We start from the raw sequence: 25405 nt of genomic DNA on the forward strand, positions 1-25405 counted from the left end.
TCAGCCTCCTGAGTAGCTAGGATTACAGGTGTGAGCCACTGGTGCCCGGCTACATTGTCTCTTATTTGGGGCATAAGGAATTCTAGTATGATGGTCAGTTAACTCATTTAGTACTCACTTGTACTGGTGCCTACAGAACGTGGAGTCTTTCCATGCAGTCTAGACTGGCAACTTGAATTCCTAGGTTGTAGTGACCCTTCTGCTTTGGCTCTTGAATAGCTGGGACTACCGAGGAATGTCATAATGCCTGGCTAAAGGAACAACTTACCTGAATTCTGCCAGTCCCGAGGCTTGAACTCAGGGCCTGGGCACTGTCCCAGAGCCTCTTTGTTTGTTTGTTTGTTTGGGTCCAGTCATGGGGCCTGAACTCTGGGCCTGGGTGCTGTCCCTCAGCTCTTCAGCTCAAGGCTAGTGCTCTTCCACTTGAGCCACAGCATCACTTCCGGCTTTTTTCTTTTTGCTTATGTGGTGCTGAGGAATCAAACCCAGGGCCTCAGGCATGCAAGGCAAGCTACTCTTCCACTGAGCCACCTTCCCAGCCCTGCCCCCACCCCCCTCCCCCCAGCTTCTTTTAGCACTCTACACCACTTGAGCCACAGCTCCCCTTTGGCTTTTTCTGTGTATGTGGTACTGAGAAATTGAACCCAGGGTTTCGTGCATGCTAGGCGAGCACTCTGCCACTGAGCCACAGTTCCATCCTAGCTGTTTTCTGGTTAATTGGAGATAAGGCTCTGATTTTAGGTGCTTCGCCACTCTGTGTCTCACTCACGTCCCGGGCTTTATAAAGCTCTTGCCTCCTTTCTAGATGAAGGAGACATCTGTCCTGCCTACCACGCTCACACCCCCCACACATGCAGACAGGCTCCAGCTCCAGGAGCTCTGGAGGCCCTCCTCCCCCAGACTTTGATCTGTGATCCTCAGACGGCTGCCAGGCCCCCAGCGCCCAGCTCACGGTCTTCAGCAGAGCCTTCCCAAGAAACCATGCAGGGGGGTCTCTCCAGAAGTGACCCTGCCTGAGCTCCCTGCTCCTCCTGCATGGCTTCCCTCCCTTCCTCATCTGGCATGTGCACCCCAGCCCCTCTTCTTCACAACCCTCCAGCAGTCAGCTTACTCGCAGCCCTGGTAGTTGATCACATTTGGTTGTCTCTGGCCGGCTCCCTCAAGCTGTGATTGATTAGCCTTCCCTGTTACGTGGCCTGCTCTCTGGGCAAGGCTGCTGCTTCAGATTTTAATACCCGGGATTAAACCCCCCACGCCTGCATGATACCGTGTGTTGGTATTGGAGCTTCCAGTCAGGGCCTCACACTCTTGCTTGGCAAGGCTGGCACTCTACAACTTGAGCCACACCTCCACTTCCATCTTCTTGCTTGTTAACTGAGGATAAGAGTCTGATGGACTTTTTGTCTGGATCCTCAGATCTCGGCCTCCTTAGTTGTTAGTATTTCAGGTGTGAGCCACTGGCGCTCAGCTGAGTGTCCCATCTTAAGACTATTGTGTTACTCCTTAGTGTTACAGGTGAGAGAAAGTTATCTGTTTGGGGAGGGGGCTTGAGGAGGAGCGGGCCCATATGGGAAGAAAGGGGTATGAATACCTGTTTAACTTGAAAAGAACATACTGAGCACAGTTCAGGATGAGTTCCCATTATTGAAGTTGTGGATGTGAAAACTCACCCTCAGAGCTGGATAGGTGATCTAGTTTGGGAGTAGGCCCGATGTGTTAGTTGGTGAAATGGAGTATACATTTTCATTTTAAAAGACCAGTCACTCATTAGCCTCTGTGGGATCTGGTCATGAACAACCATGAATCAGAATTAGAGCTTACTGATTCTTCAAGGGATGGGAAGGACTCATTTTTTTATATAAACTTTCCTCGTTTTTTTTCCCTTCAACATCAGATAACCAGTTGAAAACTTAAAAGACGAAACTGTAGACCAGATCTTACGTTTCTGCTCGCTAGTCTCTTGCAGTCTCCTATGCGTCGGATGAATTTGATTAGTTGAACAATAAAATCTCTTGAAGTTCTGAGATTCTGTGATTAGGAATGCCAGCTCCCGAACTGGAACTCACTGTTTTCTTTGGTGCCAGTCCTGGGGCTTGAACTCGGCCTGGGCGCTGTCCCTGAGCTTTTTCACTCAAGGCTAGTGCTGTACCACTTGAGCCATAGCTCTGCTTCTGGGGTTTTTTTTTTTGGTGCTTAATTGGAGACAAATATCTAACTTTCCTGCCTGGGCTGGCCTGAGTGGTCATTTTTCTTTTAATCCATTAAAATTCTAGAAAGGCCACAGATATGCTCTCCCTATAATAGATTCATTAGCTCTTTTTCACCCTCAAGAAACTAACAACTTAATCCATCTCAATCCAGCAAAATAGTGATTTCTTTTTTCTCCTGGTGGTCACATGCCGTTAGAGTATAAATACCTTGCTGGTGAGTAGTTATTAAATCTGATGTTCAGAACCTACAGTAATAACTTAGATCAGGCCGGAGCATAAGTTTATTTATTTATTTAGTTTTTTTTTTGGTCGGTCGTGGGGCTTGAACTCTGGGCCTGGGCGCTGTCCCTCAGCTCTTCAGCTCAAGGCGAGCGCTCTACCACTTGAGCTACAGTGCCACTTCCGGTTTTCTGGTGGTTTATTGGAGATAGGAGTCTCACGGTCTCTCCTGCCCGGGCTGGCTTTGAACTGCGATCCTCAGATCTCAGCCTCCTGAGTAGCTAGGATTACAGGCGTGAGCCACCAGCACCCAGCTAGTTAGTTTTTTTTTTTTTTTAATTTTTTTTGTCGTGTTATACTTAATTGCAGGTAAAGGTCAATGTGGCTTTTAAAGTTTTCTGCACAATAATACAACATATTATTATTGTGTAACAGTAACTTTAATACATAATGCTTTATTTTTGTTGGTTGTACAGCCTGAACACAGGGCCTGAGCGCTGTCCCTGAGCTGCTCTTGCTCAAGGCGAGTGCTCTATCTCTTAAGCCACAGCCCCACTTTTAGTGGAAATGACTTTCACAGAGCTTTTTTGCCAGGGCTGGCTTTGAGCCGCAATCCTCAAGATCTCAGCCTCCTGAGTAGCTAGATTGTGGGCGTGAGCCACTCGTGCCCGACTTAATGAAGGACTCCTTCATGCTGCTTGCTTGTTCCTGAACGTGCAGTTTTAGGAAACTTGCTTTACTATTCTTTTATCACACGCTGACTGCTTGATGAATGATTCACTATCCTTTGGATAGCTGTTTTCAAGGCTGGCATTTATACCACAGTCAATTCTGATAACATTTTTTTTTCAATTGGAAATGCCTTATGTGCTGACTTATGAATTCATAGTCTGTGTTGACTGAGTGTCATCATCAGTAAAGCTCCCCAGCAGAGAGGTCCTGTGGAGCCAGCCAGGGTTAGTCCTCTGTTAGGAAGAGTTGTGTAAACAATGACAGCATGGGAAGAGGAATTGAAATGATGGGCCTCCCATGTGATTTAACATCTGTCTGTCTGTCTGTCTCCCTCTCTTTCTCTCTCTCTCGATGGCAATGGATATTTCCTTAATTTGAGCATGAGCTTTCAGCTCCCGTACTTTGACTCAGTTCTGACTCAGCAGTCTTTAGTGTGCTCGGGGCATTGAAGGAAGGAAGGGACTTTGTATTTAATTCCATCCCCAGAACTCAAATGAGCATTATTATTATTTTTATTATTACTATTGTTATTATTTTGGTCAGTCGTGGGCCTTGAACTCTGGGCCTGGGCACTGTCCCTCAGCTCTTCAGCTCAAAGCCACAGCGCCACTTTTGGCTTTTTCTGCTTATGTGGTACTGAGGAATCGAACCCAGGGCCTCATGCATACAGGGCAAGCACTCTACCACTGAGCCACCTTCCCAGCCCAGACAAGCAGTATTTTCTTAAGTTTGGACTTGGAGGTAGAGAATAGAGGTCTGGGAAGGTGGAAACGTTTTCCTTAAAGTCCAAGTGACTTGGGAGGGACCAAACTAGGTCTCTTGTGACATGGTAGCATTAAGCTCCAGTTTTGTGTGCTGTGGGGTTTTGCAGGGTTTACTCCTAAAGTGTTCTGGTCAGGTGTTTGTGTGACAAGGAGGTGGTGCACCTGTCTGTCACTCTGCCTTCCTCCATTTCCCCTGCCCCCCAGGCCTCCTAAATTAGATACATTCCCCTTCTGCTCCCAGACATCTCCATCTCAGGGTCCCTTGACAGAGCAGTCATTTATCACATTGTCTCACCCAGGGTCGGGAGGGGCCGTCCCTTTGTTGCAGCCCGGCAGGATAACGCAGCTTAGACTCCAGCCAACTGCTGAGAGTCGCCGGACCCGGAGCAAATGTTGGAGAGGCCCCCTTTCATCTACCACTGCAGTTTCAACCTTCATTTTAAAACTGCAGCTTACTGGGTCTGTAATCACTCTGTACTAGAACACACACACTCTCGAGATAGTGTGGCTTATTTTTCCCCACAAGGTTCTTTCTTGTCTTTAGTCATTGTGATCTGGAAATGGAGTTTTATTCTTTCTTTGTATTCCTTTCTGTTCTCCAGGGGTAGGTTATTACAGGTTTCTAGCAGGAGTGCTTGCCTTTTTTTTTTTTTGGTTCCAGTTGCGGGCCTGAACTCTGGGCCTGGGCGCTGTCCCTCAGCTCAAGGGTAGCACTTCACCACTTGAGCCACAGCACCACTTCCGACTTTTTTTTTCTGTTTATGTGGTGCTGACGAATTGAACCCAGGGCCTCATGCATGCAAGGCAAGCGCTCTACCACTGAGCCACCTTCCCAGCCCAATTACCTGAAAATTTAAAGTCTCCCCTCTCTTTTTTTTTTGTGGGTTGTGGGTCTTGAACTCTGGGCCTAGGCACTGTCTCTGAGCTCTTCAGCTCAAGGCAAGTGCTCTACCACTTGAGCCACAGCACCACTTCTGGTTTTCTGGTGGTTCATTGTCAGTTAGAGTCTCATGGGTAGAAAAGCCTTTCTTGCCTGGGCTGGCTTTGAACTGTGATCCTCAGATCTCAGCCTCCTGAGTAGCTAGGATGACAAGCGTGAGCCACCAGTGTCTGGCAAATCTCCCCCTGCCCTTTTTTTGTTTGTTTGTTTTTTGTTTTTGGTCCATTGCGGGGGGCCTGAACTCTGGGCCTGGGCGCTGCCCCTCAGCTCTTCAGCTCAAGGCCAGTGCTCTACCACTTGAGCCACAGCACCACTTCTGGTTTTCTGAGTGGTTTATTGGAGATGAGTTTCATGGACTTTTCCTGCCTGGGCTGGCTTTGAACCGTGATCCTCAGATCTCAGCCTCCTGAGTAGCTAGGATTACAGGCATGAGCCACCGGTGTCTGGCTATGTCTTCCCTATTTTTATGACACAGAACTGTGCATGTGTGTGTGCATGCACACACTAGTTCTGGGGCTTGAACTAGGCCTGGATACTGTCTCTGAGCCTTTGTGCTCAAGGCTAATGCTCTACAACTTTTAACCCACAGTTCCATTCTGTTGGTTTTGTTTTTGTTTTTGTTTTTGTTTTTGTTTTTTTGGTCCGGTCCTGGGGCCTGAACTCTGGGCCTGGGCGCTGTCCCTCAGCTCTTTAGCTCAAGGCTAGCGCTCTACCACTTGAGCCACAGCGCCACTTCTGGCTTTTTTCTTTTTGTTTATGTGGTGCTGAGGAATCGAACCCAGGGCCTCATGCATACAAGGCAAGCGCTCTACCACTGAGCCACCTTCCCAGCCCTTGTTTTTGTTTTTGATAAGTTAATTGGTGCCCAGCTCTATGACACAGAACTTTCCTTTCCTTTTCCCTTTCCCTTTCCCTCTCTCTTTCCCTTTCCCTTTCCTTTCCTTCTTTCCCCTTTCCCCTTTCACCTTTCCATTTCGTTGGTTGTGGGGTCTGAACTCTGGGTCTGGGCGCTGTCCCTCAGTTCGTCAGCTCAAGGCTAGCGCTCTACCCCTTGAGCCACAGCGCCACTTCTGGCTTTTTCTGTGTATGTGTGCTGAGGAATTGAACCCATGGCCTCATGCATGCAAGGCAAGCATTCTACCACGGAGCCACCTTCCCAGCCCTTTTTCTTTTCTCTTTTCTTTCCTTTTCTCTTCTTTTCCTCCCTCCCTCCCTCCCTCCCTTCCAACCCCCCACTCCCTCCTCCCTCCCTCCCTCCTTCCCTTCCTTCCTTCCTGCCTTCCTGCCTTCCTTTTTTTGTGCCAGTCTTGGCTTGAACTCAGGGCCTAGGTACTGACCCTGAACCTTTTTTTTTTTTTTTTTTTAGCACTTTACCACTTGCTTTTTTGATGGTTAACTGGAGATAGGAGTCTCAGAGGCTTTGCTTCCCTGGGGTGGCTTTGAATCACGATCCTTAGCTCTCAGCCTCCTGAATAGCTGGGATTACAGGAGTGAGCTGGTGCTTGGCTGACACAGAACTCTTAGGAAAAGACGGGAACTGCCTTAGATAAATGATGACTGTCTTTAGGACATACATGATATAAATGATGGAACTGAAATTTGTCTTGAGTCTAGGTCTGTCCTTACGCTCTCCAGTGCATAGTACGTTGTCTGATGCTTGTCTCCTGACACTCTAGGGCTTCCCTTTTAATCTGGTACACGTGTATGTAGCTTTCCTTGTGAAGAAATAAAGAGGGAGTTTACGTAGCAAAAATGAGAAAAGGAAGAAAAATTTAAACTTTAATAGTTCAAATACTTGCCTGGCTGACGTAGCTCTCAGATTCATGTTGTTTTAGTGAGAATCTCTCCTTGGTGTACGTTTACATTTGCATTGAGTGCATTATGCACAGCAGTGAACCCAGCGAGCTTTGCCTTCACGCATCTGAACGACAAGGCATTCCAAGTTTTGAGGGAAGAGAGTGGTAATGCAAATATCTCCAAAATGCTGGAGGGGGTTAGGGTGAGGGGCACAGGTTTTGAAGGCCAGGATAATTTTAGGTGTAGCAAGTTAATGGACTGAGAAGGGAGTCCAGGTGTAAGTCAAGGGAAATAGCAGGAACTGGAACCAGAAATTTGTGGATACTAGATCATGAGGACCTTGTAAGCTACAACAAGTTGGAATCTTATTGCAAGTGGGGGCAATCATAAAGCAAGGGCCATTGGATATTTATCACATACAAAATGATCAAGATGTTGGCAGACTGCCCAGAACAGCAGAGGAAAATCACAACAGAAGCACGGGTGTCTGTCTGTCCCATCACAGGCTAGTTGGTTTCTCCAGCCTGATCTGCCCTCTGGCCAGCCGGTCATTCCTCACCCAGTTTTACAGGTGGGGTGAAGTAGTATGTACGTTTATTTTCCGAAGCTTTAGTAAATGGAATACCTCACGTTCTGGTGAGTTTACGGCGTTTGGAGGCCTTTGGCGGCAGGCTGTGGAGGACTCCAAGCTCCCCGCCTGTGTGCCCAGGTCTCTGCGCAAACTCCCAACCTCACCCGCCTCCAGTGCCTTCAGACACCATCGAAACAGGGATGTAGGGACAGGGATGTAGGGACTAGGGTCCCAACACATCTAACTATAATGGGGAGAAATGGTGGGAGACAGGGTGAGGGAAGGAGGGAGGGAGACACACAGAAGTACACGAGCGAGTGGGGAGGGAGGGAGGGAGACACTGAACTACACGGAGCGAGTGGGGAGGGAGGGAGACACTGAAGTACACGGAGCGAGTGGGAAGGGAGGGAGGGAGAGACGGGGAGGGAAGGGAGGGAGGGAGACACACTGAAATACATGGAGCGAGTGGGGAGATAGGTAAGGGCGATAACAGTGCTTCTGACTGAGCCTCTACCACATGGGGTAAGGTGCCCTTGGTGCGAGGGAGAGGAATGCTTGTGATGTGATACCTGTTGTTTGTTTACCCTGTGTTTCCTGTCTCTGTAGATCAGCTGTGTGCCCTGTGCTATCTTCTTCCTCCTCTTGCCTTCTGTACTGAAATAGTACTTTTGCTCATTTCAGATGAGCATGTCTGATATCAGTGATGGTGGGAAATAAACTTATGAGAAAACCAGTTAAAAATTGGAACAAGAGGGGCTGGGAAGGTGGCTCAGTGGTAGAGCGCTTGCCTTGCATGCCTGAGGCCCTGGGTTCGATTCCTCAGCACCACATAAGCAGGAAAAAAAAGCCGGAAATGGTGCTGTAGCTTAAGTGGTAGAGAGCTCGCCTTGAGCTGAAGAGCTGAGGGACAGCACCCAGGCCCAGAGTTCAGGCCCCACGACCGGGCCCCCCCCCCCCCCCAAAAAAAAAAAAAATTGGAGCAAGAGTTAGATCTCAGGAGAGCTGGATTCGAGTAATGTACTTATTGGCGCTAGTTAAACTATTAAGACCGGATGGTAAGCCTCCTTAGTGATTAAAGAAATAAATAGAAGGAGACAGCTCTAGTGATTCCTTACTTCAGTAGTTTCCAGATGAGACTCATCATCCGATTTACTGTGCACTTGAAAAGCACAGTCAGGAGTCTAGAACCCATTCGTTGTATTTCCTGACCAAACTTTACTTGAGCAACTTCAGGAAAGTTCTAGGGGCCAACTAGTAATAGGAAAATAGAACAGGGTGTAGAATTACAAATCTGCCATTTGAGGACGTGGTAGAGAGCCAGCCTTGAGGGAAAAAGCCAAACAAGAGCAAGAGGTGTGTGTGTGTGTGTGTGTGTGTGTGTGTGTGTGTGTGTGCGCGCGCGCGCACACACACACATTTGCACGTGTGCACGTGCATGCATGCACGTCCTGTCCTCTGAAGTGTGAAACTGGGAAATCAGACAAAATTTGATTCTGCTTTCCAAGGTGGTTTAAGTTTCGGTCGCATCTAGTGTCACCCAGTTACAAGAAGGTAGAGGAGAGACAGAAGAAAGGAGGCGATTGGCTCAGTGTAACGGCTGAAGGCCCAGGAAGGCAGTTCATTGATAAGTCCAGAACAAAGGCTGCTGTGGCACTGGCAAAGCCTTGCCTTTGCCTTTGCCTTTTCCCCTTCCCCTTCCTTCCTTCCTTCCTTCCTTCCTTCCTTCCTTCCTTCCTTCCTTCCTTCCTTCCTTCCTTCCTTCCTTCCTTCCTTCCTTCCTTCCTTCCTTTCTGCCAGTCCTGGGGCTTGAACTCAGGGCCTGGGCACTGTCCCTGAGCTTCTTTTCCTCAAGGCTAGCACTCTACCACTTGAGCCACAGCACCACTTCCCACTTTTCCTGTGTTTGTGGTGCTAAGGAATCGAACCCAGGGCTTCCTGGATACTAGGCAAGCACTCTACCACTGAGCCACATTCCCAGCCCTTTTTCTTTTCTTTCTGATTTCTATTCTAATTTCAGCACATCATGGTTTTTTCCCCCCTGAAATTCACAGCTAAGTACTGGCGCAAGTCTGTTACGTAGGGAGATGAGGGGATCTTGCATTAAAAAGCAAGTAAGACCCCATCTCAACCATTTCTTCAGCCTGGCAGCAGATACCTGTCATTGCTGGCAATATGAAGCCCAAGTAAGAGGATTGTGGCTCATGCTGGTCTAAACCCTATCTTGAAAGTAAACCAAGGCAGAAAAGGGGTTTGGGGCATGACTCAAGTAGAAGAGAACTTTCCTCACCAGCACGAGGCCCTACGTTCAACCCCCCAGTACCACCAAGCGGGGAACGTCTTTGTCTGGTTAAGGCCTTTGTCCATGGGAGCACTCAGCTTTAGTCAGTAAGAATGTTTGCATCACCACTGAGTGCTCAGCAAATGTTGGCTGACTAGCACCTGCCCTTGGTTGTGCAAAACCTGTTTAATGTGGCGCTGTGGCTCAAGCGGTAGAGCGCTCGCCTTGAGCTGAGGAGCTCAGGGACAGTGCCAAGGCCCATGACCGACTGAAAAACAACAGTGAACAAACCTCCTGTCTGTGTCCTGTGCACTTTGCCTTCTCTAGTCTTTCTTTCCCCAGCGAAATCATCTGTTCACCAGTTGTTTTGAAAGTGGTCACTCTGATTATATTATCCACCTAGTTGAATGTCTGCTAAATGTGTCTTGCTCTATCACGATTGCCTTCAGATGACTAAATTAGTCCCTGAGCTCTGTAAGTTAAAGTTCTTGTGCCAGATACGGTAGTGAGCTGCCATCACCGACATGAGCACCTGTAATCTCTGCTACAGGAAGGCAGAGGTGAGAAGATTCTACTGTGAGACAGTCCAGGACGCCTGAGCCTCTACCAGACCCAAAATTGACCAAAGCAAAAAGGGCTGGAGGTCAAGTGGTAGAGCTCGAGCGTAATACCCTGAATTCAACACTCCAGAACCACCACCAGCACCACTCAAACAAAAATGCCACTTTTTCCTTTTTTGTGGGACAGACTATTTATTTAAAATACATAGGCTGCCTTTGGTGGCTTTCATGTTCACACCTGCCAATTCAGCACAAGCTGTATTTCTAACACAAGACCTGCTTACTAACCAGAATCAAGCATACTAGTGTTTTGTTTTTAATATTTTTTGTTTGTTTTTGTTTTGTCGGTCGTGGGGCTTGAACTCGGCCTGGGCGCGGTCCCTCACCTCTTCAACTCAAGGCGAGCACTCTACCACTGGAGCCACAGAGCCACTTCCGGTTTTCTGAGTGGTTTATTGGAGATAAGAGTCACGGATTTCCTTACCTGGGCTGGCTTTGAACTGTGATCCTCAGATCTCAGCCTCCTGAGTAGCTAGGATTTACAGGGGTGAGCCACCAGCGCCCAGAGTTCAAACCCTACAACCAATTTAAAAAAAAAAAAGAAAAAAGAGGTAATATGCAGAGGGGTTATAGTCACATAAGCCAGGTAAAGAGTACATTTCTTTTTGGACAGTGTCACCCCTTCCTGCATTTTCTCAGCTTTGCCTTCCCATAACTACCCACAGGTTATATAGTTCATTTTCAACAGTGTCTAGTGAGTACTACTGTTGCATTTACTCACCCTCTGTCCCTCTATTTCTGTGCCCTGCTTTACTCTCCCAAAGGCAGATGAAGTAACAAGACAAAAAGAAAACAAAAACAAAATCTCTTGTTTCCATTTCCTGGAGTTCATTTTGATAAGTGTTATGTGATCAGATGCACATTGATGTGCCTGTGTATTCATCTACTAGAGTCCTGTATAGTTTATCATGTCCCCGTGTATTTTAGGTCTAGCTTCCTCATGTGGGAGAAGACATGCACCATTTGTTTCTCTGAACTTGGCTTACCTCAGTTAACGTGATTTGTTCTAGAGCCATGCATTTCCTGCGATATTCTTATGCCTGTGTAAATTTCCATTGTGTATAGGTACCTCTTATTTTGATCCATTCCGCTATTTGTAGGGCATCTGGGTGGTTTCTGTAGCTTGGATATTGTGAGTCATGCAGGAGTGAACCTGAACGTGCAGGTATCTGTATGGTATCCTGGCTGGTGAGGGTCGGGTAGGTGGCCAGTGGTTATGGCTGAGTGGTAGGGAGGGTCTGACCTCCAGACTGCAGTCCAGAATAGTTAGACTACTTTCTAGTAGTTAGACAGTGCAGTAGGGTTCCCTTTTCCCCACATCTCCCCAGCATTTGTTGTTCGAAATCACAATGCTGACCAGTCCACCATGGGTGAGATGGAATCTCAGAGTTGTTTTGATTTGCATTTCCTTTATGGCCAGGTCTGATGAGCATTTCCTCCTGTGTTTGTTTACCATTCTTACCTCTTCAGAGAAGGTCTCTCCTTAGCTTCGTGATTGGTTTATTAGCTTTGGATGGGGTTTATTCCTTGTATATTTTCAATATTAGGCCTTTGTCAGATGTATTGTGTTAAAAAGATACTGGTTTTGAGGGAATAATTTCTCCCAGGGCTGATGAAATAGTTCTCCCCCCCAACAAAGCATCTCTCCCCCAGGATAAGGTTGGATAAACACTGCCAAGTTGTTTTGTTTTTATCTTGGGACCTTTTTGGCAGTGTAGATAGCATGCATCATATCTGGATTCTAATAATTCTTTTTTTCTTTTTTGTGTGCCAGTACTGGGGCTTGAACTCAGGGCCTTGCTTGCCTGCTTTTGCTCAAGAATGGCACTGTACTACTTGAGCTATTCCTCTACCTTAGGCTTTTTGCTGGCTAATTGGAAATGAGACTCTCACAGACTTTTCTGCACAGGCTGGCTTCAAGCTGAGGTCCTCAGATCTTAGCCTCCTGAGAAGCTAGGATTACAGGTGTGAGCCACCATTGCCTGGTTTCAGGTTTTTTTTCTTTGGGTGCTGGTTGTGGGGTTTGAATATACTGTCCCTAAGCTTTTTCACTTGAGGTTAGTGCTCTACCATGAAAGCCACAGCTCCACTTCAAGTTTGTTTGTTTTTCTTTGAGTTTGAGATATGAGTCTCGTGCTTGGTCTGGCTTGGCTTTGAACCGCCCCCCTCAGATCTCAGCATACTGAGTAGCTAGGATTCCAAGTTTGAGCCACCAACACCTGACGGTAATATTAACATTTTCAATACTATCTGTGTTATTAGTTAGCATTCTGTCTCTGACCTGAGATAAGCAAACTTACAAAAGAGGATTTGTTTTTGCTTTTGAGTTCCGTTTATAGTCATGTGGCCCTGTTGCTTTGGGCCTGTGGTGTAACAGTCCATCATGGCAGGACTACCTACCTACCCAGCAGAGGGTGAGAGAGAGAGAAGAAAGGACTGGAGTCCTGCCCATCTACCTCCCTCACCAGCCTCCCTCCGCTGTCTTCCACTACTGCAGTGCGGGGGCTAGGCCTTGAACACACTGCAGATTCAAACCGTAGCACCGTTTTCTTAGAATCATATCCTGGTGATTCCTAGTTCACATTACTGTTCCATATCTCTTGGAGTTCAGGCATTCCTGAGAACCTCCAGTCACACACATCTTTTCAGAATGGTTGCTACTAATGTCCAGTTTGTTTGCTTGGTGAACATCTGTGACCAATTGTTCTGTGAAGGCACTGGTCAGTACCAGAATTTAAGCACAGGATTTTTTTTTTATTTTTTTTTTAACTGTATTTTTTTGTCTTTTTTGGTACTGGGGATCGAACCCAGGACGTTGCACTTGCTAGGCAAGCGCTTTGCCACTGAGCTACATCCCAGCCCAGCACAGGATTTTTAAAAAAGTATTTATATTTATTTATTTTTGGGCTGGTCTTGGGGCTTGAACTCAGGACCTGGGTGTGGTCCCTGAGCCTCTTTGTGCTCAAGGCTGGTGCTCTACCACTTGAGCCACAGCGATGCTTCGGGCTTTTGCTGAGTAGTTTATTGGAGACTTTCCTGCCTCTGGCTGACTTCAGACTGAGGTCCGAGGATCTCAGCCTCCTGGGTAGGTAGGATGACAGGTGTGTGAGCCACTGGCACCTAGCTAAGCATAGGATTTTATTAGTTTAAAACATGGTTTGTCTGGGTGCTGGTGGCTCTTGCTATAATCCTTAGCTACTCAGGAGGCTGAGATCTGAGGATCGTGGTGTGACGCCAGTTTGGAAAGAAAAGTTCATGAGATCTATTAACCATCAGAAACGACTGGAAGTGGTGCCGTGGTTCAAGTGGTGGAGTGCTAGCCTTAAGCAAAAAAGTTGGGGACAGTGCCCAGACTTTTGAATTTAAGCCCCAGGACCTGCACATAACAAATGCGAAGAAAAACACTGTTTCAATATTTCATTCTTGGAGGTGACTTGTGTGTCACTAAGTGCCTTTCTGTTGTCAGCCTGTGTCCACTGCCGGCTCCTTATTCACCCCCACAGTGCCATTCTGACAGAACCAACATTGTAGTGTCCTTCCATTGAATTGCCAGCCTTACCTTGCCTTTCTTTTCTTTTCCCTCCCTCCCTCCCTCCCTCCCTCCCTCCCTCCCTCCCTCCCTCCCTCCCTCCCTCCCTCCCTCCCTCCCTCCCTTCCTTCCTTCCTTCCCTTTCTCCCTTCCTTCCTTGCCCTCCCTCCCTCCTCCTTTCTTCCCTTCCCTCCCTCCCTCCCTCCCTTCCTTCCTCCCTCCCCTCCCTCCCTTCCTTCCTCCCCTCCCTCCCTCCCTTCCTTCCTTCCCTTTCTCCCTCCCTCCCTTCCTTCCTTGCCCTCCCTCCCTCCTCCTTTCTTCCCTTCCCTCCCTCCCTCCCTCCCTCCCTCCCCAGAGCTGAAGACTGAACTTAGGGCCTTACATTTGCCAGGCAAGTGTTCTTCCATTGAGCCGAATCCCATCCCAACCTTTCATTCTTGATCAGTGTCCCATCCCAACCTTTCATTCTTGATCAGTGTTATGTGAGAGTAGGTTCTCTTTTTATCCTTCACATACACACAGTGTGTGTGCGTGTGTGTGTGCACGTGTGCATGTGTGTGTGTGTGCGCGCGCGCGCGTGCCAGGCACTGTAGGTGCCTTTCCACAGTTGAGGGAAGCACATCTGATTGCGTATGTTTTCATTCTTACACAAGAGTCTGGGACGTGAACAGCTGAGGTTCAGTCGGGTGTGAACAACTGTCTGTTCAACACTACACGATTACATCTCACTGTACACACTGAGAGGACTTTTTTCTCCAGTGTAATTCTTTGTTATCACTGCCACCCCAATCTAGCCTTTTCCTTGTTTACACTTACCTAGCTCTGTTTTTAGACGGAATTAAAACTCAACCTAAATTTTCTTGTCCTTTTTTCTTTACCTACAAGTAGGTGCCAAGCTGTTGGCTGTGCTTCTGACATGCTTCCCTTTCATCTCTCATTGCCTGTTCCACTGTATCCCTCCAGCAGTAACCAACCTATCACTTCTCACAACGACTGGGGCTCTCCCTTCACCTTCCTGCCGTCCCTCACAGTGTCCTGTGCATACCAAACGTAGATGCAGATGCAGACCAAACATAGATAAACCTTTGGGGTTTGGTCAGCCTTTTTTTATTTTGCTTTGTTTGTTTGGTCATTTGTGGGGCTTGAACTCAGGGCTTGGGTGCTGTCTCTGAGGTGGTTCCCCCCCCCCCCCCCCCAAGGTAGCACTCTACCGCTTTGAGCCACAGCTCCACTTCCAGTGTTTGAGTGGTTAGTGGGAGATAAATCATAGGAACTTTTCTGCCCAGGCTGGCTTTGAACCACAACCCTAGATCTCAGCCTCCTGAGTGGCATGAGCCCCTGACACCCAGCTCCAACCTTTGTTTTAAAAGTCAAGAATTTGAGAGGATGGCTCTGGGAATGTGGCTCAGTGGTAGAAAGCTTGCCTAGCATGCATGAAGCCCTGAGTTCAACTCCTCAGTACCACATACACAGAAAAAGCCAGAAGTGGCGCTGTGGCTCAAGTGGTAGAGCGCTAGCCTTGAGCAAAAGAAGCTCAGGGACAGCGCCCAGGCCCTGAGTTCAAGCCCCAGGACTAGCTAAATAGATAAATAATCTTAGAGCATCTACCTACTATGGGTGCTACCTCCTAGAACTGCAGGAAAAAAATGAAAATGTGTTTCTGAGCAACAAGCACCAACAATAAAACAAAAAGGCAAATGACTCCAGGAAGCTGTGCTGTTTTTACCTCCTGTCTTAGGTGTGGAGCCCCGATGGGAGACCTTTGGCGGCTGGCGAAGGCGGGCGTCCAGCTGGACCCGCATAGAGCATGTGTGTCCTGGCTGGGATCGGCCTTTCCAGATTTCTTTTCTGTGTAGCCATGCTTGTCCAGCTTAGTGCCTCCCACCCCAGCCTGGTAGGCATCACACTCCCTGCTTTTTCAGTCATTGGGCATTGTTTGTATCATGATATTTTTGTGTGTGTGTGTAAGATTAGGCAATTTTGAATACTTTTTTTAAACAGCCTTTGGAGCCACTATTCCTAATTGAAACATTTGCAGAAAAATCATTCTAGTTTCACACATTTATTGTGTAATTAACATTTTTCCAGTTGATGACTTTGAGTTATAGTCCACACTGAGGGAAGGAGCTGTTTGGTTTCCACAGCATTGTAGCCGGTGACATAGCCGAGTCTGGTCACTGCATACAAAGCAGCAGAACAGACCTGCTCGCCTTTGGGGGCTGTGCAGATAAAGGTTTGCCCACTGAACGTGTTACGTAGCTGATTTCAGGCCCCTCGGCAGTGCAGTTGCTCCGGCTGATTTATACGTTCCTGCTAAATTGGCATGCCACATGCCTTTGGGGTTAAATTAACGTGTACCAAGTTAGAAAGCATCAGCTGCCAGTCTGGGTGCCTTCTGGAGGCTGGTGTGCCTCTCCTCCATGTCCTGAGCCGGCACTCCAGGCAGTCTCTGTAGCCAGCAGCTGCGAGAGTCCCTCAGGGGCCCGCTGCCCCGCCTTTGTGCATGAGGGGTTCTGGTCCCACAGGGGGCTTTCATCTAGATGTACATTGTACTCAGTCCTGTGCAAATCAGGAAGATTTGCAACTCCAAAAGCAAATACAACCAACATGACTTTATTCCTTAGCCACTCCCCCCCCTCCTCTAAATAAACTCAAAGGAATTATTGTGACCAAATGGCGGCAGTATAAATCTGTATATTGATTCTTGGAAGTTGAAGAAAAGAAACAAATTGGTAAAAGGTTAAAGAAAACTTACACAGGGAATAGGTACGTGTTACAAAGGGAAAATGTCTAGAGTGTTATTTAAGAAAAGCTACAGTCGAGTGACTGGCTATATTAAGGAAATTTCATGTTCCGTATGTCATTAGACTGTCCTTGGTCTGGAATCCGGCTGTAAGGCGGGCAGGACTTTTTAAAGTGAGCAGTTGTTCATCCTTAGCAAGCATGTTTTCTAACCACTGTCTTCTTCCCCTTCCCCAAGAGGTAGTCTGGGTGTCCCTTGCTCAGTCCGGAGAGATTTGTTTTCGTGTGTGTGTGTGTGTGTGTGTGTGTGTGTGTGTGTGTGTGTGTGTGTGTGTACGTGTGCACACGTTAAGCAGGCTTTTCCCTAATGAGCTGTGGCGCCAGCTGCAAGAGAAGCAAATCCTGTTACTCTCCGCAGCTCCTCTGAAGCCACAGAGCGGTGGTAGGAATGGAGTCTCCTTTCACCCCTTTCTGCTGTTTTCTTTCCCCGTCCTCTGCTGTCCCCGAGCATCTTGGCAAAGTTCAGATTTCTGTGCTCACAGTTCAATGCGCACAGTGAAAGGAGAATACAAAAGGCCCAAGGAGAGAAAGTGAGAAGAGGAAAAAAAAAAGCTTGGGGTGGATGTCTTTAGGAGGAGGGTCCCTTGTGCCTTAGTCTAAGACTTAAGCTCTGGGTTGAAACCTTAAGTAGTAAAGCTTTGAATAACCTGGATCTCTGGACTCTCTTTGGAGACAGTTTTATCCGTACTCAAAGCAGTGGGTTATGTATGAAGAGAATTGAATTCCTTATTCCAAAATTTGTGAAATTTATGTAATTTGAACGGGATACTGGTATCTCCTCAGTCTTTGCTCTCTTTCCATAGAGGAAGATGAGATAAATGTAATATTACTTAGTGCAGCATTTGTTTTGTGTATCACGGGTGGTATTTACCTCCCTTCTTTGTCCATACCACCCCTTGGAGACCACATACTTCTTGTGAGGAACACACAACATCTTGCTGTGAAAAGTATTTTTTAATTGTGGTAACAATTTTAAAACATTTATATCGTTGCTACAATTAAAAGTTAACCCATTAGTCGGGTGCTGGTGGCTCACACCTGTAACACTAGCTACTCAGGAAGCTGAGGTTTGAGGATCACAGTTCAAAGCCAGCCCGGGCAGAAAAATCCCGGGGCTTGAACTCAGGGCCTGGGTGCTGTCCCTGAGCTTCTTTTGCTCAAGACTTGTGCTATACCACTTGAGCCACACCTCCGCTGCTGGCTCTTTCTGTGTATGTGATACTGAGGAATCAAACACAGGACTTCGTGCATGCTAGGCGAGCACTCTACCACTAAGCCACATTCACAGCCCCCTATGAGATTTTTTTTTTTGGGTCCGGTAGTGGGGCCTGAACTCTGGGCCTGGGCGCTGTCCCTCAGCTCTTCAGCTCAAGGCTAGCGCTCTACCACTTGAGCCACAGCGCCACCTCCGGCTTTTTTTCTTTTTGCTTATGTGGTGCTGAGGAATCGAACCCAGGGCCTCAGGCATGCAAGGCAAGCGCTCTACCACTGAGCCACCTTCCCAGCCCCCCCCTTTGAGATTCTTCAGTGAACCACCCAAAAACCAGAAAGTGGAGCTGTTGCTTAAAGTGGTAGAGCAAAAACCAAAAGAAAAAAGAAAAATCATGAAAATGACTTTTTTTTCCTGTTAACAAGTTTTCATTGTACAGTAATTAATTACCATTAGCCATCAGTGTGTTTCCGTAGTATTATTTTCATTGTTATATTCAGTAATGTATTTTTGTGATTGTGAAACAAACATATCTCCAAAACTTTTCGTCTTGCACAACTCAAACTACTCTTTAAACAGGGATGGGGAAAGTCTGGCCTGTGGCCCACTGAAGGCCTAGGAAGTCAGTTGGTGAATGAGGGGACAGACAGACAGGAATGTATCTGCTCTGATTGTACTGATAACCTTGTGTGGCCCATGATGATGTTATAAAAGGCCATGTGACCTTTGGCAGGAAAATACTTCTCCACCTTTGCAAAAGCTTCTTTTTTTTTGTTGGTCATAGGACTTGAACTCTGGGCCTGGGCACTGTCCCTCAGCTCAAGGTGAGCGCTCTACCACTTGAGCCACAGTGCCACTTCCTGTTTTTCTAGTGGTTAAACTGGAGATAAAAATCTCATGGTCTTTCCTGCCTGGGCGGGTTTGAACCCTGATCCTCAGATCTCAACCTCCTGAATAGCTAGGATTACAGGTGTGAGCCACCTAGGCCTGGTTTGGGTCTAATGATAACTTAAAAAAATTGTTGTTACAAGGGTGACCGGTTACATTTACATAAGTCAGGTAATGAGAACATCTCTTTTGGACAATGTCACGCCTAATGATTTAACCATCTTCTTAGCTCAGGTCTGCATTTGTGCGTCCATGCCTGCATGCCTCTCCCCCACCCTAGTATATTTCCAGGTGGCCTGCTGTTATATTAAACATAGTATTGTAGAATTACGTTTTAAAAGGCAGTCTTGTATTTGAACCTGTTTGTCTACAGACTGTACTGAGTTATTTACCATATTCTAGGACCTATGGTGAGGGGGGGAAATGGGAGGCAAGGAAAGGGGCTGGAATATTGTTTGAAAGACAGCATGGGCCTGTTCATTTCTCCTAATCCAACAGTCCAGACGCTGTATCCTTCTATTGTACTTATCCTATAAGAAAGCAAACTTTTCTCCCAGGGAGAAGCCTGAGAAGCCTCTTGTCTCACTTAATAGTTGACTGAAGATCATTTATGATTTTGTTCCCCCTTCATCTTGATTTAGGGAACCTGGGGGCGAGCTCAGTGGTTGAAGCCTTCTCTACAGGTGCCAGGCCCAGGAGCTGTCCTCAGCCAAAAAAGTTAATGCACATCTTACATTCTACTCCAGATCATGATTATTTTTTAAAAATAAAATGTACATTAAATGTTTTCCAAGTCTGGTCTCTAAGAGATCACGCATATCCTATGTTAGACTTCTGGCAGTCTCTCTTGAGCAGTGCCCTCCTGGTTCTTGCCTTATGTTCTCAAGTGTGGCTGTTAAAACAACTTAATTTGGTATGTCCTCTGTGTGTGTGTATGTAGACACACTTGCACGAGTGCACATTTGCCTGGGATTTGAACTCAGAGCCTGGGCATTGTCACTGAGACTTTTTGCTCACGGCTAGTCTAGTGCTCTGCCACTTGAGCCATAGCTCCAGTCCTGGCTTTTTGGTGGTTAATTAGAGTCTTATGGACTCCTGTCTGGGGCTGGCTTTGAAGTTCAGTCCTCAGATCTCGGCCTCCTAGGTAGTTAGATTACTTGGCAGAGCCACTAATATATTTGGTAATAATATAAACTGTAGGAGACGTTAAATAGTTCAGTCTAAGCACCTCTAATGAAAAATGAGCATTTTTGGGCTGGGACTTTAGATCAGTGGAATAGTACTTGGCATGTGCAAAGGCCTGGGTCCCATCTCTACCATTCTTCAGAATTAGAAGCCACACTTAAGAGCAAGCAGGTTGCGCTTTTGATGTACTCTGGGAGAGGAGGGACTCGTAGGCAGGTGTGTTGCACGGTACATAGCTACTGTAGTTCAGGCATCGAAATTGGAGGATTGGCAAAGTGAAATTCACCTGGGAAGACCATAGAGAAAAATCTTTGTGCCTGGTGCTGGTGGCTCACGCCTTTAATCCTAGCTACTCAGCAGGCTGAGATCTGAGAATTGTGGTTCAAAGCCAGCCCAGGCATGAGAATAGTCCATGACACCCTTAGCTCCAGTAAACCACTCAGAAAACTGGAAGTGGCACTGTGGCTCAAGAGGTAGAATGTTCACCTTGAACTGAAGAGCTGAGGGACAGCACCCAGGCCCAGAGTTCAGGCCCCACGACCGACCAAAAAAAAAAAAGTCTTTGTGTGATGTACAGTTGGCCCAGAAAAGGGATTTACAGGCCCTAGACTGTACACATGAGTGCTTGGAAACGTAAGCAAAACAAATGCATCGCACCAAGGCATTGCTCTCCAGATGATGTAAGAGCCGTCTTATTCTAGCAACCTCCTCTAGACATGTAGGAGTAGCATCATTAAAGTAAAAGTTGCCAAATTTCTTCCTCCCAGTTCTCTTAAGTTCAAAATACAGTGTTGCAGTTGGTTTATTTGTTAAAACGGTTATATAACAAAGAGTATTTGTAATTGATTATAAAGCATTTAATGCTCCTGTGTTTTGTTTTGCCACTAAATTAGAAAACTATACGATATGCAAACTAGTTGATTATACAGCTAGCATGGCTTTGCACCTGGGATTCAGTGGTTCACACCTGTATCACAGCTATGGGCTAGGCTGAGACCTGGAGGATTGCGGTTAGTAAGTAGTCAGCCGAGGCGGAGACATTTCTAAGCTCCATCTCCAAAATAGCCAACAAAAAAGCAGGCTGAGCCGGGTGCCCGTGGCTCACACTTGTAACCCTAGCCGCAAAAAGGGCTGAGAGCTGAGGATTGTGCTGCCGAGCCAGCCCGGGGGGAAAAATCCCTAAGACTCAACTCCAGTAAATTACTCAGAAAAAGCTGGAGGTGGTGCTGAGCTCAAGTGACAGAGCGCTAGCCTGGAGCAGAATAAGCTCAGGACAGCTCCCAGTCCCTGAGTTCAAGCCCTAGGATCGACATACACACACACACGCACACACACATGCGCGCGCACACACACAAACACACACACACACACACACACACACACACACTGGGGCTCAAGTGTTAGAATACAGTTCTAGCAGGTGCAAGACCCTGAGTTCAGTCCCTGTCCCCCATTACTGTCTTCCCAGCCCTCCCCAAGAACTGTGGGTCTGTCTTCCAGAGTGTAGACAAAAGGAATGGGGGGGTGATAGGGGCAGTAAGAGAAACTCTAGGAAAGCCTGCAGGCTCTCATCGCTCCTCTAGCAGCAGTAACTGGGGAAGAGGGAAAATGGCGGCAAGCCCTTGGCTTCATTGACCAGCCATTTTCTGTTGCCTGGGCTCTGTGTTTGTGGTGGTAGTGTGGATTTTAAGAAGTCCGAGTATTTGATCTCTCTCTTTCCTCTTCTCTCTCAGGAGTTAGAGGCAGCTCTTCACAGAGATGACGTGGAGTTTATCAGTGATCTGATTGCCTGCTTGCTTCAGGGCTGCTATCAGCGAAGGGATATCACGTGAGTAACTAACAACTGTGCTCTCAGTACATATTTACTGCACAGGGAACTGACTAGCCAGCCGTAGAATCTACCCCTAGTCTGTATAAGACAGTATACCCTAATGCATAGTATGCAAATGAGCCCCCAGGCTCTGTGTCTGCGCTTTTTTTTTTTTTAATGGGGTCCGGTCGTGGGGCCTGAACTCTGGGCCTGGGCGCTGTCCCTCAGCTCTTTAGCTCAAGGCTAGCGCTCTACCACTTGAGCCACAGCGCCACTTCCGGCTTTTTTTTTTCTTTTTGCTTATGTGGTGCTGAGGAATGGAACCCAGCATGCAAGGCAAATGCTCTGCCACTGAGCCACCTTCCCAGCCCCCACTTCCGGCTTTTTTCTTTTTTCTTATGTGGTGCTGAGGAATCGAACCCAGGGCCTCAGGCATGCAAGGCAAGTGCTCTACCACTGAGCCACCTTCCCAGCCCCTGCTCATTCTTTACTGTGATGGTTGAGTTTGCTTTTCACAAAGCTGTATCAGTTACTCGTAGCTACACCAGCTGCCACTCAAGTGTAGAATTTTTGTCTCTTGTTTGTGCCTATTTCTGATTTTTGTGTGAAATATTGGTGAAATACTGCCTAACAAAACGATAGAGTTTTCTATATTTCTTGCACTTGTGTCTTCTGTTGTCCACATAACCTGGTAGCAGTAGCATAATTTACTTGGAGCCTCTGGGCTCTCTGATGCCGTTATAACTGCCAAATAAATAGCTCTCTAGTGCCTGTGAAGGCTCTAGCAAGTAAATTTGATCAACGTTGACAAAACTGTTTTGTACTAAGATCTGTTCTCTTGGTGGTGGTTGTCTTTGGAGCCTGGGGTGGGCTGTGTTGTACAGGCTAGTCTAGAACTTCTGGGTTCAAGGGGTCCTCCTTGAAGTTCTCACCCTTCTGGATAGCTGGACTACAAGTATGTGCCACTGCACCTCACCTTTCCCTTATTTTTAGAAAAGAGCCCTGACATTTGTTAGCTTTCCCTTTTGTAGAGCCCCTGCCTAGCATGCATGAGGCCCTGGGTCCGTTTATTTCCTCTTGCTGCACAAATAAACACGCCCCAAAGTAGAGACGCTGGATTCTGAGGAGGGTCTCATGGTTCTCTGGGCCCTTGTGGACTCTCTGGAGCTCCTTGGTTGTGCTGGGGTGCACGGCCGTGCCAGGCCCATGTCCTGAGGCCTGTGCCCCTCAGAACCGGGAGCAGACCCGCCCCGGCCGTTACACACGACAGGTGAAAAGGTCGAGCAATCAGCACAAGTTGCAAAAGCATTATCAGAGATGTATTTTTATAAGTACAAAAGAGGGAAAACTGAGGATACATGTAAATGGACAAAATGTACAAAGCAGTTGACAGGCTGCCTCACACAATTCAGGAGCGCTGTTGTGTCTCCTGGGCAGGGAGAGTGTCGGTGTTCACATTGATGGGTGATTGGGGTTATCTGCACTGTGTGGGCCCAGCACTTGCACTTGTAGAGCAGGGGTCTGAGGTTACATGCTTTCAGAGTCGCAGGAGCCAACGGCTCTGGAGCACGCCCAAGTTCTGCTGTTCCCCAAGGTTGATGATAAGCACCTGGGTTCTCCCGTTCACTCTTGCTGGGGTTTCTTTTTCCATTTTCTTCTCTAGTATACACAGGGGTGTTTTTGTTGTTTTTGTTTTGGCAGTCCTGGGGCTTGAACTCACTGTCCCTGAGCTTCTTTTGCTCAAGGCTAGCACTCTTATCACTGAGCCATGACACCACGTCCAGCTTTTACTGTGTGTGTGGTACTGAGGAATTGAACCCAGGGCTTTATGCATGCTAGGCAAGCACTGTACCACTGAACCACATTCCCAACCCCATTTTCTTTGTTTTGTTTTGCTTTGCTTTGCTTTCAAAAACAAAATCTAGTACTGAAAGTGTGTCCTTTAAACATTATCTCTTTGGAAATCACAGTGCTCCTGCTAAATGTGTTTATTTGAACTTGTGACATCATGCAGTAAAATCACATATCTTCAGCATACAGGCCATTTCTGTGTATGTGCATGACTGGGTCTGTGCACTGGTTTGGGGGCCTGAACTAAGGCCTAGGCACTGTCCTTTAGGTTTTTTTGCTCAAAGCTGCCTATCATTTGAACCACAGCTCCACGTCTGGCTTTCTGGTGGTTAATTGGAGATAGGAGTCTCATAGACTTTTTCTGCCAGGGCTGGCTTTGAACTAGGAGCCTCATATCTCAGCCTCTTGAGTAGCTAGGATGACAGATGTGAGCCACTGGCACCTGGCAGGCCAATGGATTTGAACAAATGAATGTGCCATGTAGTCATCATTCTGCTCAGAAACATAGAACATTTCTATCTTCCCAGAAAGTTGTCTTTGTAGTTGCTCTCCCATGTAAACTGGTCTGGCTGTCAGCGGCCTCAGTTTTACTAAGATACCTTGTGGTAGTGTTGTAGAATTTGTGCTAATGGGACAACACACTGTCAAGTCCAGCTTTTTTCATTCAGTGCAATGTCTGCAGAATTCTTTGGGATTGCTGTTTGTATCAATTTGTTCATTTTGGCCAAGTGAAGGCTTAAATTGTATCTAGTGAAAAATAAATTGCAAGCTGTTTATCCTTCCCATGTGTTGATAGGGGGATGTGTGTTGCTTTTGAGGTTGTTACGATAAAGCTACTGTGAGTATTTGCATGCAAATGTTGCTGTAAATGTGTTTTCATTTATTTTGAGAATTCCTGAATCTTATGGTAATGGTATGTTTAACGGCAAGAAACTGCCAAACTCTTTTTCCAAAGTGGTTGTGACATTTTATATTTCTACTAGTGAAATAGGAGAAGTCTAGTTGCGTGCTCTATATCTTTGCCAACATTTGCTCTTTTAATTTCACCGATTCTCTTGTTTTTAAGGTAGTAGCTCACTGTCATTTTAATTTGTATTTTCCCGATGACCAGGAATGTTGGACATCATTCTTGTTCATTTGTACATCTCTTTTTGCTGAAATGTTTACTCACATCTTTTGATTACTTATGTTCAGTTAGGGATATTTACTAGTTTGTAGATGGAACTGTTAAGATTTTTTATGCAGTCTGGATGTAAGTCCTTTGTTAGACATACAAAGTCAAAGTGTAAATATTTGCTCCTAGTGTGTATTTTCCATTTATTTATTTATTGCCAGTCATGGTGCCTGAACTCTGGGCCTGGGCACTGTCCCTCAGCTCTTCAGCTCAAGGCTAGTGCTCTACCACTTGAGCCACAGCGCCACTTCCAGCTTTTTCTGCTTATGTGGTGCTGAGGAGTCGAACCCAAGGCCTCATGCATGCAAGGCGAGCACTCTACCACTGAGCCACCTTCCCAGCCCCCTCCATTTATGTTTTTAAAGAACAAAAGTTTTTATTTAGCCAGGCACTGATGGCTCACACCTGTAATCCAAGCTACTCAGGAGGCTGAGATCTGAGGGTTGTGGTTCAAAGCCAGCTCTGGCAGGAAAGTCCTAAGACTCATCTCTCCAGTTAACTACCAGAAAACCAAAAGAGGCTTTGTGGCTCCAAGTGATAGAGAGCTGGCTTTGAGTGCTAGCCTTGAGTGAAAGACCCCAGGGACAGTGCCCAGTGGCCTCCCTCCCTCCAAAAAAAGTTACATTTAGTCCAAGTCTATGTAATATATTTTTTCCTATATATTTCACATTTTTTTTCTGTGTGTGAAATCAGTGATACTACAAAAGGATCATTTTCACATGCTTTCTTTTAGCGATTTTTCCAGATTTAGCTTCTTATAAGTTGTCTTCTCGCTGCATTTAGGGCTAGCATTTTCTGCTGAGATAAGCAGTCCCAGGATTTTTT

General features: G+C 46.8%; 1 protein-coding gene across 1 annotated transcript in view; it reads left to right on the top strand.

The window, feature by feature from the left end:
* Positions 1-25405, top strand: part of LOC122101668 (cat eye syndrome critical region protein 2) — an 80233-nt gene that overhangs the window by 17459 nt on the left and 37369 nt on the right. The window contains exon 2 of the mRNA XM_042672141.1: positions 21479-21573. Coding sequence (XP_042528075.1) covers positions 21479-21573 — 95 coding nt within the window. The remainder of the gene's footprint in view (positions 1-21478; positions 21574-25405) is intronic.

The sequence above is a fragment of the Dipodomys spectabilis genome, unplaced genomic scaffold, assembly GCF_019054845.1.
Source record: "Dipodomys spectabilis isolate Male_0828 unplaced genomic scaffold, ASM1905484v1 ptg000671l, whole genome shotgun sequence".
NCBI lineage: Eukaryota > Metazoa > Chordata > Mammalia > Rodentia > Heteromyidae > Dipodomys > Dipodomys spectabilis.